The sequence below is a fragment of the Beta vulgaris genome, chromosome 1 (genome assembly GCF_026745355.1).
Source record: "Beta vulgaris subsp. vulgaris cultivar EL10 chromosome 1, EL10.2, whole genome shotgun sequence".
Taxonomy (NCBI): Eukaryota; Viridiplantae; Streptophyta; class Magnoliopsida; order Caryophyllales; family Amaranthaceae; genus Beta; species Beta vulgaris.
The window spans coordinates 15827480-15850796 of NC_079202.1; the positions used below are offsets into that span (position 1 = coordinate 15827480).

The 23317-nt window shown below is 41.7% G+C and overlaps 1 protein-coding gene across 1 annotated transcript; it reads right to left on the reverse strand.

Moving 5' to 3' along the window:
* Nucleotides 1-5352: 5352 nt before the first annotated feature.
* Nucleotides 5353-6489, reverse strand: LOC104905902 (uncharacterized). Its single transcript, XM_010694556.1, has 2 exons — nucleotides 5748-6489; nucleotides 5353-5642 (listed from the first exon to the last, which is right to left on the reverse strand). Exons 1-2 carry the CDS (start codon nucleotides 6487-6489, stop codon nucleotides 5353-5355), a joined length of 1032 nt encoding a protein of 343 aa, XP_010692858.1.
* Between the last annotated feature and the right edge of the window lie 16828 nt (nucleotides 6490-23317).

Below are 23317 nucleotides of genomic sequence, written 5' to 3' on the forward strand. Positions count from 1 at the left end.
GACTGACCAAGCGACGGATGGTGGGAACGTGCTCGGACGAGGAATTAGGGAGTCCCCAAGTGACCGACCGGGCCCCTTATTGCTAGGGGTTGCTCGGACAGGGGGTAGCAAGCCGTGGAGAGGCCGACCAGGAATCTCCTAGTACTTAGTTCATTTTGACTAAGTGAAGGATGAATGAAGAGACCTGCTCGGACGAGGAGCCAAGGAGCCCCAGAGTGACCGACCAGGTTTCTTCTTGTCGGGCGCTGCTCGGAAAGGGGCGAACAAGCCCTGGAGAGGCCGACCAGGTGTCTCCTAGCACTTAGTTTATTTTGACTAAGTGAAGGATAAGTGGAGAGTCCACAATACACTCCATCTTCTCCTCCCCGCAAGGCAACGGATGATCCGGAGGAGGTCAGTATGGCTTTGGCGAAGCCTTTCTCTGAGCTTCATTCAAATGGGCTAGACACACGCTGGACCAATGCTGTGGACTATTTATTCAGCCCCGCCGACTAAGATTATATCAATACCACTAGCAGGGGTCGGGAGACTGATGACCTATTCCGCTGCTGGGTCGAGGTGAGCCTTAACCATTTTTTCACCTTGTTGCTTTTTTTTTCTTTTTTGCTATGTCAACCTCTATTGCTTTTCAGTTTTCAGCTCGGTTAGTCAATTTGGCCAAGAACCGGGTCCATATGGCCGAGGAGGTGGAGGATATAGAGGCGAAGGGCAAGAAGCACTTCGATGAGGTCCATGCTGCCAAGGAAGGCCATAGGGTTGCTGAGGCTAAGCTAGCCAACATTGAACGGTGCATAAAACGTGATCAGGAAGACTTTCAAGGCGAAAGGGATAAATGGGCGACTGAAAAGGCCGGCCAGATCAAATCCAAGGAAGTAGCAGTATTGGCTAAGTTGGCGGCTGAGGTAAAGACGTCTGAGGCCCAACAGAAGGTTGCCGAGCTGGTGGCTCATTTGGCCGAAATAGAGAAGCAGGTCCAAACCGAGGAAGAGTGGTTTAAGTCTTGGAGGGCCTCCAAAGCCTACGAAACCTTTGCTAATGAGGTTGGCGCCGAGGCCCAAAAGATGGGGGAGGATGACGCCCTCAAAAGGATGAAGAAGGCTTTAGCCGGGTCTCATCCTGACCTCCCCTGGGACTCGGTCATATCCAGCTATCAGGCTTTGGCCTAGGCTGAGGATGCTGCCCTCCTTGCAGAGCTGGGGATAGGTCTGTCCGAGGAGGAATCCGACAATGCTGAGGAGGAAGACCCTCCTATCGATGTTGGTCGGTCCGAGAAGCTTACTGGGAGCACCAACAACCAGACCGACCCTTCTCCAGCTTAGATTTTCGGCCTCTTGATTCCTTGTACTTAGTATTCGACTGGCTTTTGGTAGTACCAGGCCTTATTTTGTAATCAACTTTTTATGAATTACAGCTTTTCGTTTGCCATTTGCAATCTCTTATTTCGTTCGACCTACTTAGAGTTGTTTGCACAGATATGGTCCGACCAACTGATGAAATATATCTTTTAGTTTGTGATTTGCAATCTCTTAATGCTCTTTCGCCAAGTTTGTTTTATTTTTTCCGGACTGGTTAAGTCGTGCTTTGAGTATACACAAATTGAAATAGAATTTTGACAAGCAAATTGACTGGTTAAGTCTTGGAAATAGAATTTTGACAAGCATATTGACTGGTTAAGTCTTTCATATATCTGACCTTGAATTGGTCCGAGCAATTACATGCCATGTACTTGGCTAGTCATACATTGTGTATATATATGCCCCGATTGCAATTGATGACCACTAGACATAAACTTTTTTGAGGTTGTCTGCATTCCATGGTCGAGCCAGGGGGATTCCTTCAGGATTCTCCAGTCGGAAGGTACCTGGCTTGATGACCTTAGTGACTTTGTAAGGTCGTCCTAGTTAACTCCCAACTTTCCTTTGAGATGCGAGAGCCCTGATGCCTCAACCTTCCTTACTACCCAGTCGCCGAGCTGGATGGGCCTAGTACTTACTCGACGGTTGAATTGTCGAGTTACTCTCTGCTTGTAACGAATTGATTCTGGTAGCAGGTCCAAATTGATAGGCTTTTCTTCCTCATTTTTCTCAAATTCATAGAAGGTTATTCGAGGTGAGGGAATGCCGACCTCTACTGGAAGGAATGCTTAGCTGCAATACACTACGTCGAACGGGGAGCAACCACTGGCTTCTTTGGTGGTTGTTCGCGTTGACCAGAGTACCGCGGGCAAATCATCCACCCAAGGCCCTTTTGCTGCATCCAAGGATTTCTGGATCCCTTTGAGTACTATCTTGTTGGCGGATTCTGCTTGGCCATTGGATTGCGGTCGGGAGACTGCCGAGAACCTTGTTTGTATACCAAAGCGAGCGCAGTATTCTCGAGTAGGCCCGCTGTTGAATTGCCGGCCATTGTCTGATACTAGGGCTATGGGCACCCCAAATCTGGTGATGATGTTCTTCTAGATGAATGCTTGTACCTCCCCATCCGTGATGGTAGCGAGGGGAACAGCTTCTGTCCACTTGGTGAAATAGTCTATGGCCACTATCAAAAACTTGCGCTGACCAGAGGCTGGGGGAAAGGGACCGAGTAGGTCCATGCCCCATTTTTCCAATGGAAGGACCGCTTGTATTGAAGTGAGGGGAGTGGCTGGAGATCTCGGGATGTCCGAGTGGATCTGGCAGGAAGGACACTTCTTCACTAACTCCTGGGCATCTGCTTTGAGGTTGGGCCAGTAGTATCCCGCCCTTATGGCTTTTCCAGCTATGGTCCTTCCGCCTTGATGGCTACCACATGCCCCTTGGTGTATCTCCCTTAGGATGTAATTTCCCTCTTCAGGAGTTAAACATTTCAGGAGTAGATGAATGTATGATTTCTTGTAAAGGTGCTCGTCATGCCATAGGAACCACCCTGCTCGGTGTTTGATTATCTCGGCTTCCTTGGTGTCTTTAGGGAGCACCCCATCCCTCAAATATCTGACCACCTCGTCCATCCGGGTGGATGTCCAATTCAGAGACAGCTGTTCTTTAGTGTTTATGCTGGGCTGATGGAGCACCTCCCACATTATTGTCCGAGGGGCAGACCCCTCTGCTGAGCTAGCCATGCGGGCTAAGGCGTCAGCTTGTTGGTTTTTTGACCGGGGTATGTGGTTGATGTGAAAGTGAGAGAGCTTCTTGACGAACCCTTAGGTTTTGGCCAAGTACATCCGCATATTGTCTTCCTTTGCTTCATATTTGCCTGAGACCTGACCCACTATGAGTTGTGAGTCAGATCGGGCTTCAACTGCTCTAGCTCCCGCCAAAATGCATAGCTGGATCCCCAAGATAAGAGCCTCGTACTTAGTTTCATTGTTAGACCCAAGGAACTCAAACTTGATAGCGTACTCCATCTTTTCTTCGACCAGGGGTTTGAGCACCAGCCCTGCTTCACACCCTGATTTTGTCGAGGAACCATCCACAAACAATTCCCACTCCTTTATTTGACCGACCGGGGGCCGAGTTGTGCATTCTGTTATGAAATCAGCTAAGGCTTGGGCTTTTATTGCCCTTCTGGGCTCATATTCCAAGCCAAAGTCAGCGAGTTGGTCGGCCCAGTCTGTCATCCGACTGGAGTGATTTATGCTTTCAATGACTTTTCGCAGGGGTTGTCCGGTTAGGACTTTAATCTGATGCGCTTGAAAGTAGGGCTTGAGTTTTTGACTAGCCATGACGAGGGCGAAGACCATCTTCTCTACTTCGCTGTATTTGGCTTCAGCCCCTCGGAAGGCGTGGCTAATGAAGTAGATCGGATGTTGAGCTCCTTTCCTTTCAGCCACCAGTACCGCACTGAGCGCATATTCTAAAACTGCCAAGTATATGAACAGTGTTTCCCCCGGCAAGGGGGACATAAACTTTGGGAGAGTTGTAAGGTATTGTTTGAGGGAGGCGAAGGCCTGCTCGGATTCTTCATCCCAGGTGAACTCCTTTCTTTTGAGAGCCTTGAAGAAGAACAAGCTCTTATCTACTGACTGGTACAGGAATCTCCCAAGAGCAGCTAGGCAGCCGGTGAGGCATTGCACTTCTCGAACATTCCGAGGGGATTTCATCTCGACCACGGCTTTGATCTAGTCAGGGTTTGCTTTCATGCCTCTTTCATCCACCAAAAAGCCGAGGCACTTTCCCCCTTTTACCCCGAGTACACATTTTTTCGGGTTGAGCATCATGCGGAATTTTCTTAGCGTGCTCAGCATCTCCCTGAAGTCAGATGGGTGACCAGAATGGGCCTTGCTTTTGACTATCATGTCGTCAACATACACTTCGATGTTCCGACCCAACTGATCACTGAAGATTTTATTAATTGTTCCCTTGTAAGTGGCACCCGCATTTTTTAGATCGAATGACATCATTTTGTAACAATAAACCCCTTGAGGGGTGGTGAAAGCGGTATGGATTCGGTCGTGTTCTTCCATAGGTATCTGATGGTACCCCGGATTGGTGTCCATGAAGCTCAAAAGGGCGTGGCCGGCTGTAGAATCGACCAGCCTATCAATTTTGGGTAGAGGGTGGTTGTCTTTGGGACAGGTCTTGTTCAGGTCTGTGAAGTCCACGCACATGCGCCAAGCCCCACTCGGTTTCCTGACCAGCACCACGTTGGCCAACCATTCTGAGTATTGGCACTCCTCTATGAACCTCGCTTCAAGGAGCTTCTTGACCGCCGCTGCTTTGCACCTTTCTAGGCCTTGGTGCCTCAGCTTTTGCTTGACCGGCTTGAACCCTTCTCTGATGTTCAGCTCGTGGCACATGAATTGGGGTCGAGGCCCGGCATTTCTGAAGCTTCATAGGCAAACACATCTGGATACTCCCTGAGCACCTCCACAACTTGTGCTCTAGTTTGAGGGTCCAGGGCTTTGCTACCCTCACAGTCCGACCGGGTTCCCCCCCGATCACCACTTCTTCATCCTCCTCAGCTGGCTGAGATTGCTTGTATTGTTTAGGGTTCTTCGTGATGTATACCCCGAGGTCTTTTGTCGGGCCATCTTCTCTTCTCTTCTCTTCTTCGAGTCCTTTTGGACGTCGGTATCAACTTTGTTCTTCAGGCTGTTCACATATCACTCTCTTCCGGCTTGCTGATCCCCCTGTATCTTTTCAACTTTTTCGTCATCCGTTTGGAATTGCATAAGCAGCTGGTAGGTGGAGATAGTAGCCTTTGTTCAGTTCAGGGTGGGTCGTCCCATTATTATGTTGTATGGTAAGGGGATGTCGACCATGAGGAAGTCAATTCGTAGGCTTCTTCCCTTGCCTTTCTCGCCCATCCGAGTGAGTAACTTTATAGAGCCGGTCGGATGCACATAGTTTCCCTCGAAGCCTATGACTGGCTGATCTAGGGGGTGACATCCTTCTCGCTGTACTTCAGCTTTTTCAAACATTCCAGTGTGATGATGTCTGCTGACGACCCGCTGTCAACCAACACACGCTTCACCCTGGAGTTGGCCACTTTGAGTTCGATGACCAGGGGGTCGTCGTGAGGTACACTTACCGACTGGCTGGACTCCTCGAAAGTCATGACGGGGCAGTCCGATCTACTTTGTTGAACATCCAACACCTGGTGCTTGCGATTTTGGAGATGAGCTTTACGAGTTCGACCAGTTAGGCCACCTGAGGCGAAGGCACCTGAAATGACCCCAATGAATCCCTCAGTGTCCCCACTGCTGGACTGACCGACCTTCTACTTGCCTTTTTCCTTGCTAGTGTGCTTTAGGTAGCGGTTTAGCTTACCCTGGTCGACCAGGTTGTCTAGCCCCTTCTTCAGTTCTCTGTAGTCTTTAGTGGTGTGGTCGTATTCTCGGTGGTATTCACACCACTGACTTTTGTCCCGCCGATAGTCTGAGGTTCGAATGGGGTGGGGCTGGGGTAGCATGGACTTATTCTTGATGTCCAGGTAGATTTCTCGTCGATTCTTGTTGGATCGGTGGTCGTTGCCGTGGTCATTAAAACGGTCCGACCGACCACCCGTTTTTTGTTGCTTGGGCTGATCCCTATGGCTGCTTTCATCTTTCCTCTTCTTGCTTCCATCATCCGAGTGGCGGCAAATGTCTGCCGCCTGAATAAACCTTTGAGCCTTTGCCATAGCCTCGGAAAAGGTTTTGACTTCACTTTCCGCCAACGTCCATCTGAGCCGACCGGGTTGTATCCCGGACATGAGGGCGGCGAAGGCCACTGCGTCCTGCAGATCGGACACTTTCAGCGATTCCTCATTGAATCTTTTGATGTAGTCGGCTAGACTTTCGTTCTTTTCTTGCTTGACCCCCATAAGATGAAGGCTCGTTTTCTTTTGCCTTGTACCCGCCCTGAACTGATGGGTAAACATATCCTTGAGTACCGTGAAGTCGGTGATGATTCCGGCAGGTAACTCTTGAAACCAGTTGAGCGCAAGTCCCTTCAGGGTGTTGGGGAAGAACTGGCACCATGTGGCCTCACAGCTGGTCTGCACGCTCATTTGGGCCTTATAAGTGGCCATATGATCTTCCGGGTCGGTTAGGCCCGCAAATTGTTCGATCTGGGGTGTTTTGATTTTTCCTTGGGTGGGGGTCTCTACGATCTCTCGACTGAACGGGGTCATAAACTTTAGGCTACCGTTGCCCAACCGTGAGGGTTAGGAGTGGGCCGAGTCAACCTGGCCTTCCCGCTGAGCGGCTTTTTGGTCTAAGAGCTGGCGAGCATCGTATCCCTGGCTGTGGCGCTTCTCATTGAGGATGTGCCGAGCATCTTCTGGTTTGCGACGAGGGTCTACCCTTGGCGACTTAGAGATGTGATTTTCTTCTCGTCGAAGAGCTGATTCGCGACAAGCTGACCTCTCCCTAGGTGGGGGGCGCTCATCCTGCTTCGATGGCTCCCTTTGAGATCGACTAGGCTCCTTGGGTTCTGACCTTTGCCGGTTAGGCTGGCCATGAGCAGCACGAGGGTCGTGCTCTTCCCTCTGGGAGCGCCCCAGATCGTGGTCCCGAGGCTGAGGAGCATTGCCAAGATGGTTCGGGATTTGCTCATGTTGCAAAGTGGCTAGCATGTCCATGAGACTCTGTTGCAAGGTTTGCTGCAACTGAGCTGCTATGAGGGTTATGTCAGTTACGAACAGTGGCTTGGGGTCTACCCGATGTATCTCCCGAGAGGGAGATAGCTGGTTCTTCTGGGACTATTCATGGGAAGGTCAATTGCCGGAACTGTGGGGGACCGGCGAGTGGCAAATAGTGTTCGGGCTGACCTCCTATGCTGTGAAGGCGATGGTTCCCTCTTAGACTTCTAGGGTTGGGCAGAGGGTTTGTTACGGGTATTTTTTGATGGTACCATTGTTGAACGACACTAGAGTTTGGTTCTGCTGAGTGGTGGCAAAGTAACTTTTTGTACTTTCCCCACAGACGGCGCGAAACTGTTTCTGTCTATAAATTAAGGTTAATGGTCAATGCTGAACAGGTCCTTAATCCAAGCTGAGTTGGTTATCTGTTCACTGAAATCCTGCAAAAGACGTAAAATTACCCCGGGGTTGTTCCGGGATCGCCCCTCCGACGCTCAAGTCAGTTGATGATTGAAGTAGACAGAGAGTCTAGAGAGAGAAACTATGGTTAGTTAGGTAAGAATTCAATACCTTTGCCTTGATGGGACAAGGGGTATTTATAGCAGTGGGAATTCCTAGGGAGACACCTTTTGATAAGATAGGCCTCCTAGGGATTGTTGAAGTAGTCTTTTCTGGGAATGATCCCTGTGGGCCCTTGAAGAGGCTCACAGCTATGCCAAGCTAGGTGAGACCCACCGTGCTTGTGTGGCACAGCGTAGAATTCTTGACTGGGTTTAATGGGTCAAACAGAATCTAATCTGAGTATAGTGAGAGAAGAGACTCCTTGTTTTCTTCATGTACTGGAGGGAGAAGAGAAATGAATTTAGCTTTCTGATGCTGCGTCCTTTGTTGTTTACCCTTCCACCTTTGTTCTCTTTTTTTTACTTTCTTCATTTCTTACGTGCACTTAATTTTTCTACTTGTAAACATCATGTTAATTTGTTCCCTTGGTTAAGTACCAGTGACACGTAACACACTAATTAAGTAAAGTTTATATTAAAAGTATGTAGCTAACACAAAATAATCTACCTTATATTAAAATTAGTAAAATCATTAAACATTTTACAGTACAAAGATAAACTATAAAGCTGAAAGTAGGAATTTAGTATATTGTAAATAACACACTTATTAAATTCCCTCACACTTAGCTTTTTGGTCAACCTCGATCAAAACACTACTAAAGTAAGACTAAAAACTATACCAGGAAAGCAATCAACCTAACTCACCGTCGTAGGAATCAAGATTGCACTTAACATGTGCAACAACCCCTTTAAACCCCTAGACTACCCTAGTGGACGAGTATGGTCTCGTGAGGATTTTCAGATAGTATACCCACAAAGCCTTATTAAAGTAAACCAAACCAATTAGCAAACATGGATATTATAATGACATTAATTACAAAACTAAATGCAAGACCTAATTTACCACCTCAATTTTCTTTGTCGAAAATAGCTAAATTAGATAAGTACACTACATGCATGAAACTAAAACACTTTAAGTTAGTCAAAAACATTGAGAAAATGTTAGTGGAGATGTCATCCTCTTAGTATTTAAACAATGGAACTATCAAAACTCATAATACTTCATGAACAAATTTTTTTCTTTACAACTCAAAAATATCTAGCATGAATCCACACTTGTTTGCGTATCACGTTCAATAAATAGACCCTCACAGGTATTAATGAAACACTCAACTCTCATGTGTTTGGGGTTAAATATTATTCAATCAAACCTATAACTAAGTCGACTCAAAATGAAGTATGTTTTTTAAAGTTGACTATCGAATTAATTCTCCACTTAGAGTGTGACAAACTGCAAAAAAATCGAAAGGTCTTTCAAAAGGTTGTAATGTGGCTAAGTTTAAAGGATAGGAAAATATTTAGGAATATGAAGTTAATAAGAAGCCAAGCTAAAGGGAGCAAAAATACATGACTTAAGATGTTTCAGTCACAACAAACTCCATTTATACATTAAACATCATACTCCAACTCTTTTTTTTTTTTCTTTCTTTTCATATTATTCACCATATCCTTCACAAGTAATGCAATTACAACACTTATATGGATACGTTATAGCATTTTCAACTTTCTATGACTTTTTAAACATTTATTTTCTTTGACTTTTTTCAATACTATTTTTTTCAATTTCATAACCCTTGTTTTTTTTCTTTTACAATATGTCTCCATTATAATACAACTTTACAATACAAACTCAATATAATATCTCCCCTTAGCCAGGCTTGGGTATAATATGTAGGAGGTCGCAGGTTTGTAATGTATAGTTAGCAAAGAAATACGGATTTTAAAGCTCAAAAGGGCTAAACAAATGAAAATATCATATGAAAGAAGATCTCTGAGGCTCAAAAATATAAAAAAGGATGCCTATATCATATCTTCATAGCATTTGTCACAATAGTCTCAAAGAGTACCAAGTCAAGTTCAAGAGCCACACTTCATTGAAAAACTATCACACAAGAAAAAAAAATTAAAACTTATGCAGATGTGTCAGTCTAATAGGCTCAAAAGCTCACAAGGTTTGGTCTATCTATCTAGCCTGTTTATTTAAGATAAGCAAGATAAAAAAAATTTAATTGTATTATAAATTTCTCAAGTTTGACTATTATATTCCAATTATATAACATTCCCAAAATCTTTTATTTTGAAAAATTTTGTTTAATTTCAAAAACAAGTTAGACTAGAGTTTCTTATCAACTTACTAATCGCCATTTCTTAGGAAATTAAGAGGTGGAAATCCTAACTTAAATGCAAATAAAGTCCTATAACTAATGCAAGCAAAAGCATAATTTTTTTATAGTAACTAAATAAAATAAAAATTATACAAAAAATTTAGCAGCACTTCCCTAAAATTGAACATATCCCAATATCTTCACAACTTTATATTTTTGAATAACTTAACTTGATTTTCAGCATATTATATCCAGCAAGAAAACACACACTATACCAACTCAATTTCCAACAGTAATTCTAGAATTTAGTTCACAATTTCTGATTTTGTTTTCCAGAGCATAAGTATTAACTCTCCCACCTACTTAGAATCAACATTGTCCCCAATGTAAAGAAAGTAGGACTGAAAAGAAAGGACTTAGCTAGTTTTGTGACAAATCTGGGAGCAAGTGACAACGCCTTCGTACTGTGCTTCTAGAGTGCTATCAATGATGTACTGTACCAGTGAGTGTTGTGTTGGTAGTGCAATTGATATGCTCAGCCAAGGGGGCCAGATCACTACTAGGCATGGCTGGCTTGGTCATGTGTTAATTTCGTGGTTTACAAATTTTATGAGGCCAAAGGCAAGAGAGAAACACCACCATCATCTAAAAATCAAGATATAAAGATATTAGATGCAAAAAAAGGAAGAAAATAAAAAAAAAAATAGGATTATCAGCCTAGAAAGGGCTCAACTATTCCCCATTTACTTTAATAAGTCCCACCTTTTGATTATTTCCTGAAGGACCCATGTATTATATTTAGTTTCTCCTATAAGACCTAACAGGTCACTTACCTGCTGTAGCAGGTTTAATGAGGTACGTGCTTTCAAATTAATGAAAACATGTGATTTCTCCTTCCCTCCTTTATTCAAACTTCATCCCTTACTTTCCTTCACCTCTGTGCGATTTTCTTTCATACCTTCCTTCAACCATGGCTGCTCATAAATACTCTGGAGGTTCTTCGAATTCAAGACATTCAGGAGGTGCACAATTGGATGTGGTATGTAACCATAACATTCCTTCGAAGCTGAGGACTGTCTAAAGTGGAGGACCAAATAAAGGGAGGAAGTTTTATAGGTGTGCGTTGTGGCCTGTAAGTGTGAATTAGTGTTAAAATTGCTTAATTTTAACCTTCCTTTTTTGTTATTGGGGCTTTGTTAATGCTACTGAAATACCTAAAAATAGGAAATTAGGGCTTACATGGATCCTTTGAAATTAGGGTTCTTAAATTAGGCATTCGAAATTAGGGCTTTGGTAATGCAATTGAGATACTGATATTTCAATTTTATTTGTTATTAGGTTGAGGATTGCAAAGTTTATAGATAGGAATGCAAGGACTCTGACTGCCCCAAGTGTAGTGACCTACAGTCAACACTGTTGGAGCAGTATACTTCAATTGCTGAACTGGAGCTCTTGTATAAGTCTCTGGATGAGAAATTAAACAAATTGAAGCTGAAGAAAGACAAATTGTGTGAAGAGCTTGCTGTAATGAAGACTAAGTTGGCTAGGTCTTCAGGAGAAACTGATAAGAGTGCAAGGGGGGAAAATTTGCTCTTGTTGGGTTGTTTATTTCATGGGTTTTGTTTGCTGTTGTGTTGGTTTTCATTAAGTAGTTGGGTTGTTTCCTGGGACAGTGGGTATGGTTATGGGGAATGTTTTGTACTACGGGGTAAGTAAGTACTAGGAAGTTTGTAATGGATGTTACATACTCCTATTTTGCCTAATCAATGAAGAATGATGTATTCCTATTTTGCAAAAATCAATGAAGAATGAATTGACCAACATAAATTACTGATCAAAAGTAGTTAAAAATTCACATTGCTGTCAATACACCCCAAATAACAAAGTTGCAATTGTTACTACCTTAACAAAATACATTAATCTTGCAAATGTTTCAATTGATAAAGAGCTACAAGAATGTGAAAATGTAATTCACATGAGTTGAATTAGCCAAAGCTGGCCTGTCTTCATGAATGGCTGGTTGATACTTGACTACCTAATGGACAGCCTGATGTTGTTGTAACAATAGGTTGAGACACCAACCTTGAACCTTCAATCTGTCCAGGAGCCTGTAAAACAGAAGTGGTAAGAATGTAATAGTGTGGTAGCCATAAAAAGTATGGAAAAAATCAACTCAAATCAAGAAAAAAACTCACATTCACCATTGTTGATCCATCTTCACCAATTAAAACACCAATTCCTTTTGGCATCTGCTACAAAATAATGAAACTAAACAAGTTAAAAATGATAAAAAAGTTGATGAACAGAAAAAAAGTTATTCAGTTGGTAGTACACTTACATTTTTCCTTCTTCCACCCCTTCCAGCACTTCTTCCACCCCTTCCAACACCAGACCCACCCCTCTTGATAACTCTTTCATTTTTTCCAGTTCTACTTGGTTCTGCAGTGGCTGTCAAGTTATCAATTTGTGGTGTTGCTGCCATTCTTGTGCTAGATTCTGCAGCTGTTGACTTGCATCTCTTTAATGGAGGTTGTGGAGGTGCACTGGTAGTAGTGTCCTTATTAGGACATGTTCTTTTGTTGTGGGTCTTTGATTGGCATATGCTGCAGGTCATTTGAATTCCATGTTTTGTTAACCTACCAGGCTTTTTGGGGTTTTCATGGGGGTCTTTCCTTTTATTTTTCCTTGGGGGTGGGTTCATAGAGGAGTTGATATTTGGCCAATGTTTATCACCAACAACAGGTGGAATTGAACCTCCATAAGACTGCAAATATATGTCCCTGGTGTAGTAGCCACAAACATAATCTTCTACTTCCTTGTGGTAGAAGAAAATGCATGAAACTGCATGGCAACAAGGGATGCCAGTGAAGTCCCACTTCTTGCAAGTGCAGGACCTTGCTTGCAGATCTACAATTAAGCTATCCATGCCATGGTTCACTTTGAAAACTGTATTGGTGGAAGGTATGGGAGTGCAGTTGGCAGCCCATTCTTTCTTTTTTTTCCAACCTTGCTGTTATTCTATGGCATAATTGTGCAGAACTACCCTCCATGGCTTATCTTTTAACAACCAATCTCTGCATCAAGGCTACCCTAATGTCTTCTAATAAATATATCAAGTGTTTGGTCCTGGCATTTATTATGTAGCCATTAAAAGTCTCAGATAAGTTGCTAGCAATGACATCCACTTTGGTTGTAGTATCTAAAAATGCCCTACAAAATACTTCAGGGTTGAGCTTTGAAATCAGTAACAACATTAGGGTTTTCTGCCTCCACTTCTGCTAAAGCTTCATTATAATCTGCTAAAGAATATGCTTTAGCAGCCTTCCAAAACATCAGTTTCATGTGATCTCCTTTATGTACCTTGTGCCTATGGGCAAAAATATGCCTGGCACAGTGCCTATGCTCATAGTTTGGAAAGAGTACCTTCACACTGCTTAGTATGGCCTATGTTGCATGAAACAAAGTGCATTGCTAAGAAACAAAGTACAAACTAAGGTAATCAAATCAAATAAGCATAAGAAGTAATAAATAAGATGAAGAATATATACCAGATGCTCATATGAAACAATGGTGAGACCATCTCCTTCACCTAAGCTGAGAGCTTCCCTCACCTGTGTCAGGAACCACTCCCAAGAGGAGTTGTTCTCTCCTTCTACAATAGCCCATGCAACAGGGTACATCTGGTCATTTGCATCCCTGCCAACTATTGCCATGAGTTGTCCTCCCAAGAAAGTTTTCAAAAAACAGGCATCAATGCTCAAGAATCTCCTACATCCCTCCATCCATCCTTTTCTAATCCCTTCAAAACAAATGAACAACCTTTGAAATACTGGTGTAGCACCTCTTCCTGTAGTCAACAAGGTGATACCTGTGTTAGGACAACTATCCTTTATAGCTTGCAAGTACCCTCCCAACTTGAACAACCTTTGAAGTTATATATATTATATATTTTGGATCTTAGTTGTTTAAAATTATTTGAGTAGTATTTGTCAAAAGTCTTCAACTAGAGCCGGTTTCCATTTTCATTCTTGTCTGTTGGTTTAGTTTGAAACCCATAATACCCCTTTGTCGGTTAAGGAAACAAACCCAAACCTCTCACCTCTCTCTCTCCCGTGTCTTCTATTCTCCCAAACCCCAAAACTGAAAACCTCAACCCCATGAAACCCGACCCCATGTTTCTCTCGCACCCCTTTTTCTCTTAGCTCGTCGGTGTTCCAATCCCACCGAAGTTTTCCTTTGCCGCCAGTGCTCCTTCGTTGTTGTGCGTGTGATGCTACTCGCAAGCCATCACGCTGTTGTTGTTGTTTCGTCGCTGTTGTTGTTGATGTTCTTCGCCGCTTCTCTCGTCAGAGTTTTCTCTCTCGTCGCTTTGTGGTTGTTTGCGGTCGGTGTTGTCGTGGTTGTTGTTGTTGCTCGCCGATGAAAGACAATCATTGCGGAGCTCTTGTTAATACTGATGTGGTCTTCCCCTCCTCTATTCTTGCTCGCTTTGCGGCCGTTGATTATTGTTGCCGATGTTGTCGGTTGTCACCACAACTATTGTGGCGTTGTTGGCGCAGTCGTGGGTTGCTGCTGCCAACACCTTGTTGTTGGTGGTTATGGCAAAGTACAGAAGGTACTTTCCTTTGTGTTGAGAATTGTAGTTGGTTGCTATCATTGTGGTGATCTTGTTGATGTTAATAAGTTATTGATTGTCGTTGTTCTTCTGTTATTTTGTTGTGTTGTTGCTATGTTATTGTTGTTGTAATGGTTACGATTCCTTTACACGCTTAATCAGATTTTATCTCAAATTAGTTGATCAACAAATGGAATCATGTGAAGACTTAGGTTGCTTTTATTATGCTTTCGCGTCTCTTCCTTGCTCGTCTGGAACTAAAATCTTAATTGGGCCTAACTTCTAGCTCGGACATCAAAATTGAGCGATTCCAAAGCCTGACATGTTTTTTTACCATTTCTGAGGGGGTTCATGAGCTGAAACTAATTTCGTTGAAGTCCGATTTTTCGCGTCCGTTTCTTGCTCATCATGGCCCAAAATCGTAATTTGGGCCAAACCCCTAACTCGGACATCAGAATTGAGCGATTCAAAAGCCTGAATTATTTTTTTACTATATCTAAGGGGTTCGTGAGCTCAAAAGTTGTATTCGTTGAAGTCAGATTTTTCGTGTCTGTTTCGTGCTCATCTTGGCCCAACATCGTAATTTGGGCCTCACTCTTATCTCGGACATCAGAATTGAGCGATTCCAAAGCCTGACATGTTTTTTTCCCATTTGTAAGGGGTCCGTGAGCTCTGAAGCTGAATTCCTTGCACTCAGATTTTTTGCGTCTGTTTACAACTTATCTTAGCCTAAAATCGTAATTTGGGCCTATCTCCTAACTCGAACATCAGAATTGAACAATTCCAAAGACTGACATGATTTTTTATCAATTGTAAGGGGTTCGTGAGGTCAGAAGTTGAATTCGTTGAAGTTCAATTTTTTGTGTCTGTTTCATGCTCATCTTGGCCCAACATCGTAATTTGGGCCTAACTCCTAGCTCGGACATCATAATTGAGCGATTCCAAAGCCTGACATGGTTTTTTTACCATTTCTAAGGGGTTCGTGAGCTCCGAAGCTGAATTCCTTGCAGTCAGATTTTTTGTGTCTGTTTATAACTCATTTGTGCCTAAAATCGTAATTTGGGCCTAACTCCTATCTCGGACATCAGAATTGAGCGATTACAAAGCCTGACATGTTTTTTTTCCATTTCTAAGGGGTTCGTGAGCTTAGAAGCTGAATTCCTTGCAGCCCGATTTTCGCGCCTGTGTCCTTCTCATCTTGGCTCAAAATTGTAATTTGGGACTAACTCCTAGCTCGGACCTCAAAATTCACGATTCCAAAGCCTGAAATGTTTTTTAACCATTTCTAAGGGATTCGTGAGCTAAGAAGCTAAATTCGTTGAAGTCCAATTTTTTGCGTCCGTTTCTTGCTCATCTTGGCCCTAAATCGTAATTTGGGCCTAACTCCTAGCTTGCACATCAGACTTGAGCGATTCAAAAGCCTGAATTGGTTTTTTACCATTTCTAAGGTGTTCGTGAGCTCAGATGCTGAATTTCTTGAAGTCCGATTTTTCGTGTCTATTTCCTACGTACTCATCTTGGCCCAACATCGTAATTTGGGCCTAACTCCTAGCTCGGACATCATAATTGAGCGATTCCAAAGCCTGCCATATGTTTTTACCATTTCTAAGGGGTTCGTGAGCTCGGAAGCTGAATTTCTTGCAGTCAGATTTTTTGTGTCTATTTAGTGCTCATCTTGTCCCAAAATCGTAATTTGGGCCTAAATCTTAGCTCGGACATCAGAATTGAGCGATTCAAAAGCCTGAATTGGATTTTTACCATTTCTACAGGATTCGAGAGATCCGAAGCTGAATTCGTTGAAGTCCGATTTTTCGTGTCTGTTTCATGCTCATCTTGGCCCAACATCGTAATTTCGACTTAACTCCTATCTCGGACATTAGAATTGAGCGATTCCAAAGCCTGACATGTTTTTTTACCATTTCTAAGGGGTTCGTGAGCTCTAAAGCTGAATTCGTTGAAGTCTGAATTTTTGCGTCTGTGTCCTTCTCATCTTGGCTCAAAATTGTAATTTGGGACTACTGCTAGCTCGGACCTCAAAATTGACGATTGAAACGACTGAAATGTTTTTTTTTAACCATTTCTAAGGGGTTCGTGAGCTAAGAAGCTAAATTCGTTCGAGTCCGATTTTTCGCGTCTGTTTCGTGCTTATCTTGGCCCAGAATCGTAATTTGGGCCAAACTCTATCTCGGACATCAGAATGGAGCGATTCCAAAGCATGACATGTTTTTTTCCCAATTCTATGGGGTTCGTGAGCTCAGAAGCTGAATTCCTTCCAGTCAGATTTTTTGCGTCTGTTTATCGCTCATTTGTGCCCAAAATCGTAGTTTATGGCCTAACTCCTAGCTCGGACATCAGAATTGAACGATTCCAAACACTAACTTGAATTTTTATCAATTGTAAGGGGTTCGTGAGCTCAGAGTTGAATTTGTTGAAGTCCGATTTTTCGTGTCTGTTTCATGCTCATCTTGGCCAAGCGTCGTAATTTTGGCCTAACTCCTAGCTCGGACATCATAATTAAGCAATTCCAAAGCCTAACATGTTTTGTTAACATTTCTTAGGGGTTCGTGAGCTCAGGAGCTGAATTCCTTGCTGTCAGATTTTTTTGTGTCTGTTTACAACTCATCTCTGCCTAAAATCGTAATTTGGGCCTAACTCTTAGCTCCGCCATTAGAATTGAGCGATTCAAAAGCCTGAATTGGTTTTTTTACCATTTCTAAGCGGTTCGAGAGGTCAGAAGCTGAATTCGTTGAAGTTCAATTTTTTATGTCTGTTTCAGACTCATCTTGGCCCAATATTGTAATTTCGACCTAACTCCTATCTCGGACATCAGAATTGAACGATTCTAAAGCCTGACATGTTATTTCAACCATTTCTAAGGGGTTCGTGAGCTCAGAAGCTGAGTTCCTTGCAGTCAGATTTTTTGTGTCTGTTTACAACTCATCTATGCCTAAAATCGTAATTTAGGCCTAACTCTTAGCTTGAACATCAGAATTGAGCGATTCAAAAGCCTAAATTATTTTTTTACCATTTCTAAAGAGTTCGTGAGCTCAGAAGCTGAATTCGTTGAAGTCTGATTTTTCGTGTCTGTTTCAGACTCATCTTGGCCCAATATTGTAATTTCAACCTAACTCCTATCTCGGACATCAGAATGGAGCGATTCAAAAGCCTGACATTTTTTTTACCATTTCTAAGGGGTTCGTGAGCTCAGAAGCTGAATTCCTTGCAGTCAGATTTTTTATGTCTGTTTATAACTCATTTGTGCCTAACATAGTACTTTGGGCCTAACTCTTAGCTCGGACATCAAAATTGAGCGATTCAAAAGCCTGAATTGGTTTTTTAACCATTTCTACGGGGATCGACAGCTCATAAGCTGAATTCGTTGTAGTGCGATTTTTCGTGTCTGATTCAGACTCATCTTGGCCCAATATCGTAATTTCTACCTAACTCCTATCTTGGACATCATAATTGAGCGATTCCAAAGCCTGACATGTTTTTTTACCATTTCTAAGGGGTTCGTGAGCTCAGAATCTGAATTCCTTGCAGCCCAATTTTCGCGCCTGTGTCCTTGTCATCTTGGCTCAAAATTGTAATTTGGGACTAACTCCTAGCTCGGACCTCAAAATTGAGCGATTCAAAAGCCTGAAATGTGTTTTTACCATTTCTAAGGGGTTCGTGAGCTGAGAAGCTAAATTCGTTGATGTCCGATTTTTCGCATCCGTTTCTTGCTCATCTTGGCCAAAAATCGTAATTAGGGCCTAACTCCTAGGTCAGACATCATAATTGAGTGATTCAAAAGCCTAGATTGTTTTTTTACCATTCATAAGGGGTTCGTGAGCTCTGAAGCTGAATTCGTTGAAGTCCGATTTTTCGTGTCAGTTTCTTGCTCATCTTGGCCCAACATCGTAATATGAGCCTAACTCCTAGCTCGGACATCATAATTGATTGATTCCAAAGCCTAACATGTTTTTTTTTACCATTTCTAAGGGGTTCGTGAGCTCAGAAGCTGAATTCCTTGCAGTCAGATTGTTTGTGTCTCTTCACTACTCATATGTGCCCCAAATCGTAATTTGGGCCTAACCGTTAGCTCGGACATCTGAATTGAGCTATTCAAAATCCTGAATTGGTTATTTACCATTTCTAAGGGGTTCGTGAGTCAGAAGCTGAAGTCGTTGAAGTCCAATTTTTCGTGTATGTTTCATGCTCATCTTGGCCCAACATCATAATTTCGACCTAACTCCGATCTCAGACATCAGAATTGAGCGATTCCAAAATCTGACATGTTTTTTACCATTTCTAAGGGGTTCGTGTGCTCAGAAGCTGAATTCCTTGCAGCCCAATTTTACGCGTCTGTGTCCTTCTAATCTTGGGTCAACATTGTAATTTGGGACTAACTCCTAGCTCGGACCTCAAAATTGAGCTATTCTAAGACCTGAAATGTGTTTTTACCATTTCTAAGGGGTTCGTGAGCTGAGAAGCTAAATTCGTTGAAAACCGATTTTTCGCGTCCGTTTCTTGCTCATCTTGGCCCAAAATCGTAATTTAGGCCTAACTCCTAGCTCGGACACCAGAATTGAGCGATTCAAAAGCTTGAATTGTTTTTTCACCATTTCTAAGGAGTTCGTAAGCTCAGAAGCTGAATTCGCTGAAGTCCGATTTTTCGTGTCTGTTTCTTGATCATCTTAGACCAACATCGTAATTTGGGCCTAATTCCTAGCTCGGACATCAAATTGAGCGATTCCAAAGCCTGCCATATGTTTTTACCATTTCTAAGGGGTTCGTGAGCTCAGAAGTTGAATTCCTTGCAGTCAGATTTTTTGTGTCTATTTACTGCTCATCTGGTCCCAAGATCGTAATTTGGGCCTAAATATTAGCTCGGACATCAGAATTGAGCGATGCAAAAGCCTGAATTGGTTTTTTACCATTTCTACGGTGTTCGAGAGATCAAAAGCTGAAATCGGTTAAGTCCGATTTTTCGTGTCTGTTTCATGCTCATCTTGGCCCAACATCGTAATTTCGACTTAACTCTTATCTCGGACATCAGAATTGAGTGATTCCAAAGCCTGACATGTTTTTTTACCATTTCTAAGGGGTTCGTGAGCTCTGAAGCTTAATTCGCTGAAGTCTGATTTTTCGCGTCCGTGTCCTTCTCATCTTGGCTAAAAATTGTAATTTGGGACTACTGCTAGCTCGGACCTCAAAATTGACGATTCAAAAGACTGAAATGTTTTTTTTTTTACCATTTCTAGGGGGTTCGTTAGCTAAGAAACTAAATTCGTTCAATTCCAATTTTTCGCATCCGTTTCTTGCTTATCTTGGCCCAAAATCGTAATTTGGGCCTAACTCCTAGCTCGGATATCAGAATAGAGCGATTCCAAAGCCTGACATGTTTTTTTCCCATTTCTAAGGGGTTCGTGACCTAAGAAGCTGAATTCCTTGCAGTCAGATTTTTTACGTCTGTTTACCGCTCATTTGTGCCCAAAATCGTAGTTTGGGCCTAACTCCTAGCTCGGACATCAGAATTGAACGATTCCAAAGACTAACATGAATTTTTATATATTGTGAGGGGTTCGTGAGCTCAGAAATTGAATTCGTTGAAGTTCGATTTTTCGTGTCTGTTTCATGCTCATCTTGGCCCAACATCGTAATTTTGACCTAAGTCCTATCTCGGACATCATAATTGAGCGATTCCAAAACCTGACATGTTTTTTCAACATTTCTAAACGGTTCGTCAGCTCCGAAGTTGAATTCCTTGCAGCCCAATTTTTCGCGTCTGTGTCCTTCTCATCTTGGCTCAAAATTGTAATTTGGGACTAACTCCTAGCCCGGACCTCAAAATTAAGCGATTCAAAAGCCTGAAATGTTTTGTTTACCATTTCAAAGGGGTTCGTGAGCTTAGAAGCTAAATTCCTTGAAGTCCGATTTTTCGTGTCCGTTTCTTGGTCATCTTGGCCCAAAATCGTAATTTGTGCCTAACTACTAGCTCAGACATCTTAATTGAGCGACTCCAAAGCCTGAATTGTTTTTTTTTACCATTTCTAAGGGGTTCGTGAGCTCTGAAGCTGAATTCGTTTAAGTCCGATTTTTCGTGTCTTTTTCCTACACTACAAGAAAAACTATCATTTACGACCGGATTTCTCGTCGTAAAAGGCTCACTTCTCGTCGTTAAAATCCTTTTACGACGAGAAACGCGTATGGTCGTCAGTCGTCGTAAAAGGCTTCGTCGCAAATAATATTACAACCGGTTTAAGTGGCTCGTCGTAATTGCTCTTTTACGACCAGATTATTTCTCGTCGCAATTGGTATCATCTACGACCAGATTTGTGGTCGTAAATATTGTTTTTTTTTTTTAAAAAAAATGATGATTTACTACGAGATTTCTAGTCGTAAATATTGTTTTTTTTAAAAAAAATAATTGATGATTTAATACTTGATTTCTTGCTATTTTTATTGTTTCCAAATAAGGCAAATCCCTTAAATTCAAACCCAAAATTCACACTTAAACCATCAAATATTTGTAGGAGACCACATATTAGGGAAATCCCTAAATCATTTACTTAGTAAATATACAAAGATCCTTACACAACTTTACCAATTAATAAAAAAATTGAATTTTATTAATAATAGGTAAATACTCCCTCCGTCCCTTAATAGAGTGCCCATTTCTTTTTTGGACACTATTCAAAGGTAAAGAAAGCCCTCAAAAAATATTTCTAATATATAAGAAAAAACATAGTCATGTGGGGTCTTGTTTGATTCGTCTCATTACGTACATTAAGAAAATCAAACTTTTATAATTTTTACTAATATGAAACTAAAGATATTAACGATACAAAACGTGCATTGGCAAACGTGCATTGGAGAAATGGGCACTCTATTAAGGGACGGAGGGAGTAATTACAAAAAAAAAGAATAAATTTTTTTTATTAATAATATGTAAATAATTACAAAAAAATAACATCAATCATCATCGTTCATCTTCGCCTTCATCATCAGCATCTTCATCGTTCAAACTTCGTCTCCGACTTCATTATCATCTTCATCTGCAAATTAAAATAAAGGAAAAATTAGGACAACAAAATCTGAAAAAAAAAAACAAAATCTGGAAGATAGCAAAATCTCCCAGAAACCACAACATCCACCAAAAAAATGACAAAAAAATCACCCACAAATCGACCCAAATCTCCCAAAATCAGCCCACAAATCGACCCCAAAATCGACCCACACAATCTCCCAAAATCGACTCACAAAGCGACCCAAAAATAGAACCAGAACAGACCCAAAAAACCCAAAAATCGAACAAATTTGTACCCAAAACGAACGGAAATTCACCCGAATTAGAGCAAATAGAACAAAAATTACCCAGAAATGAAAAAAAATGAAACGAAAAACTTGAACAAAAAATACCCATAAATGAAAAAAAACGAAAAAAAAAACAATTATTCGCTCAAAATTAAAATAGTGAGAAAGGAGTACTTACAACAAAGTGAAACAAGATTGAAAGGGAAATCGCCGTTGTTGAAGGAAGAACACCAACCTCTTCAAATCATGAGTTTCAAACCCAAAAATCGAATTTTTTTGTTTTGAAACTTTGAGATTCAACCTCAAAATTTCGAATTGCGACTAAAAACATTGAGATTCATAATAAGAATTCCAAAAGTAAGGGGTCTGGATTTCAAATTCAAACCTACAAAATTCCAGAGAAAAAAGAAATTTTCGAAGAAAAAATCGAATGAGATACGAAAAAAAAAGGCATAGAAAATTTGGGGAAAATTTTTGGGTTTCCAATAAATATGCTACGAACAGTGAAGAGGAATGAGAAGAGAGAGAAAGATGATGAACATTAGGGATAAAGTGAAAATATAGGGAGTGAAGATGGAGAGAGAAAGATAAGGTAGCTTTTTGTTTTGGGTGAAAAAAAAAGAAATAGAGAAATGAGTGTTGCTGGTGAATTTGAGAATAAGAGACGAAATAGAAAAATTGAAGTATAACCCGGGAAAAATCCCGCTTAAGTTTTTCAGCGAATTTTCAAGTTTCTCTGTTTTTACGACGAGATTTCCGTCTCGTCGCAAATAATTTGTTATAATTACGACGACTTAACAAATCTGGTTGTTATTTCTTATTATTTACGACGAGAAATCCGTGTGGTTGTAATTGTTCATTTTTTTGCGACAAGGTATTAGCTTTTACGACCAGAATTCTGCCTCGTCGTAGATAATTTATTCTATTTACGACCAGTTAGTAGATCTGGTCGTTATTGCTCATTATTTACGACCAGAAACGCGTGTGGTCGTAATTTTTGGTCGTAAATAAAGCATTTTGTTGTAGTGCTACTCATATTGGCCCAACATCGTAATTTAGGCCTAACTCCTATCTCGGACATCAAAATTGAGCGATTCCAAAGCCTGGCATGTTTTTATACCATTTCTAAGGGGTTCGTGAGCTCAGAAGCTGAATTCCTTGCAGTCAGATTTTTTGTGTCTGTTACTACTCATCTGTGCCCAAAATCGTAATTTGGGCCTAACTCCTAGCTTGGACATCATAATGGAACGATTCCAAAGACTAACATGATTTCTTATCAATTGTAAGGGGTTCATGAGCTCGGAAGTTGAATTCGTTGAATTCCAATTTTTCGTGTCTTTTTTACATGCTCATCTTAGCCGAACATCGTAATTTGCGCCTAACTCCTAGCTCGGACATCAGAATTGAGCGATTCAAAAGCTTGACATGTTTTTTTCCCATTTCTAAGAGGTTCGTGAGCTCAGAAGCTGAATTCCTTGCAGTTAGATTTTTTGTGCCTGTTTACTACTCATTTATGCCCAAAATCATAATTTGGGCCTAACTCCTAGCTCGGACATCAGAATGGAACGATTCCAAAGACTAACATGATTTTTTTATCAATTGTAAGGGGTTTATATGAGCTCGGAAGTTGAATTCAT

Excerpts from the sequence above, each read along its gene's own strand:
- LOC104905902 (XM_010694556.1), bottom strand. The coding sequence starts at position 6,489 with ATGGCCACTTATAAGGCCCAAATGAGCGTGCAGACCAGCTGTGAGGCC. Across the intron at positions 5,643-5,747 it reads AGACAACCTGGTCGACCAGG|GTGCCTTCGCCTCAGGTGGC; the intron begins GTAAGCTAAACC and ends GGGTCATTTCAG.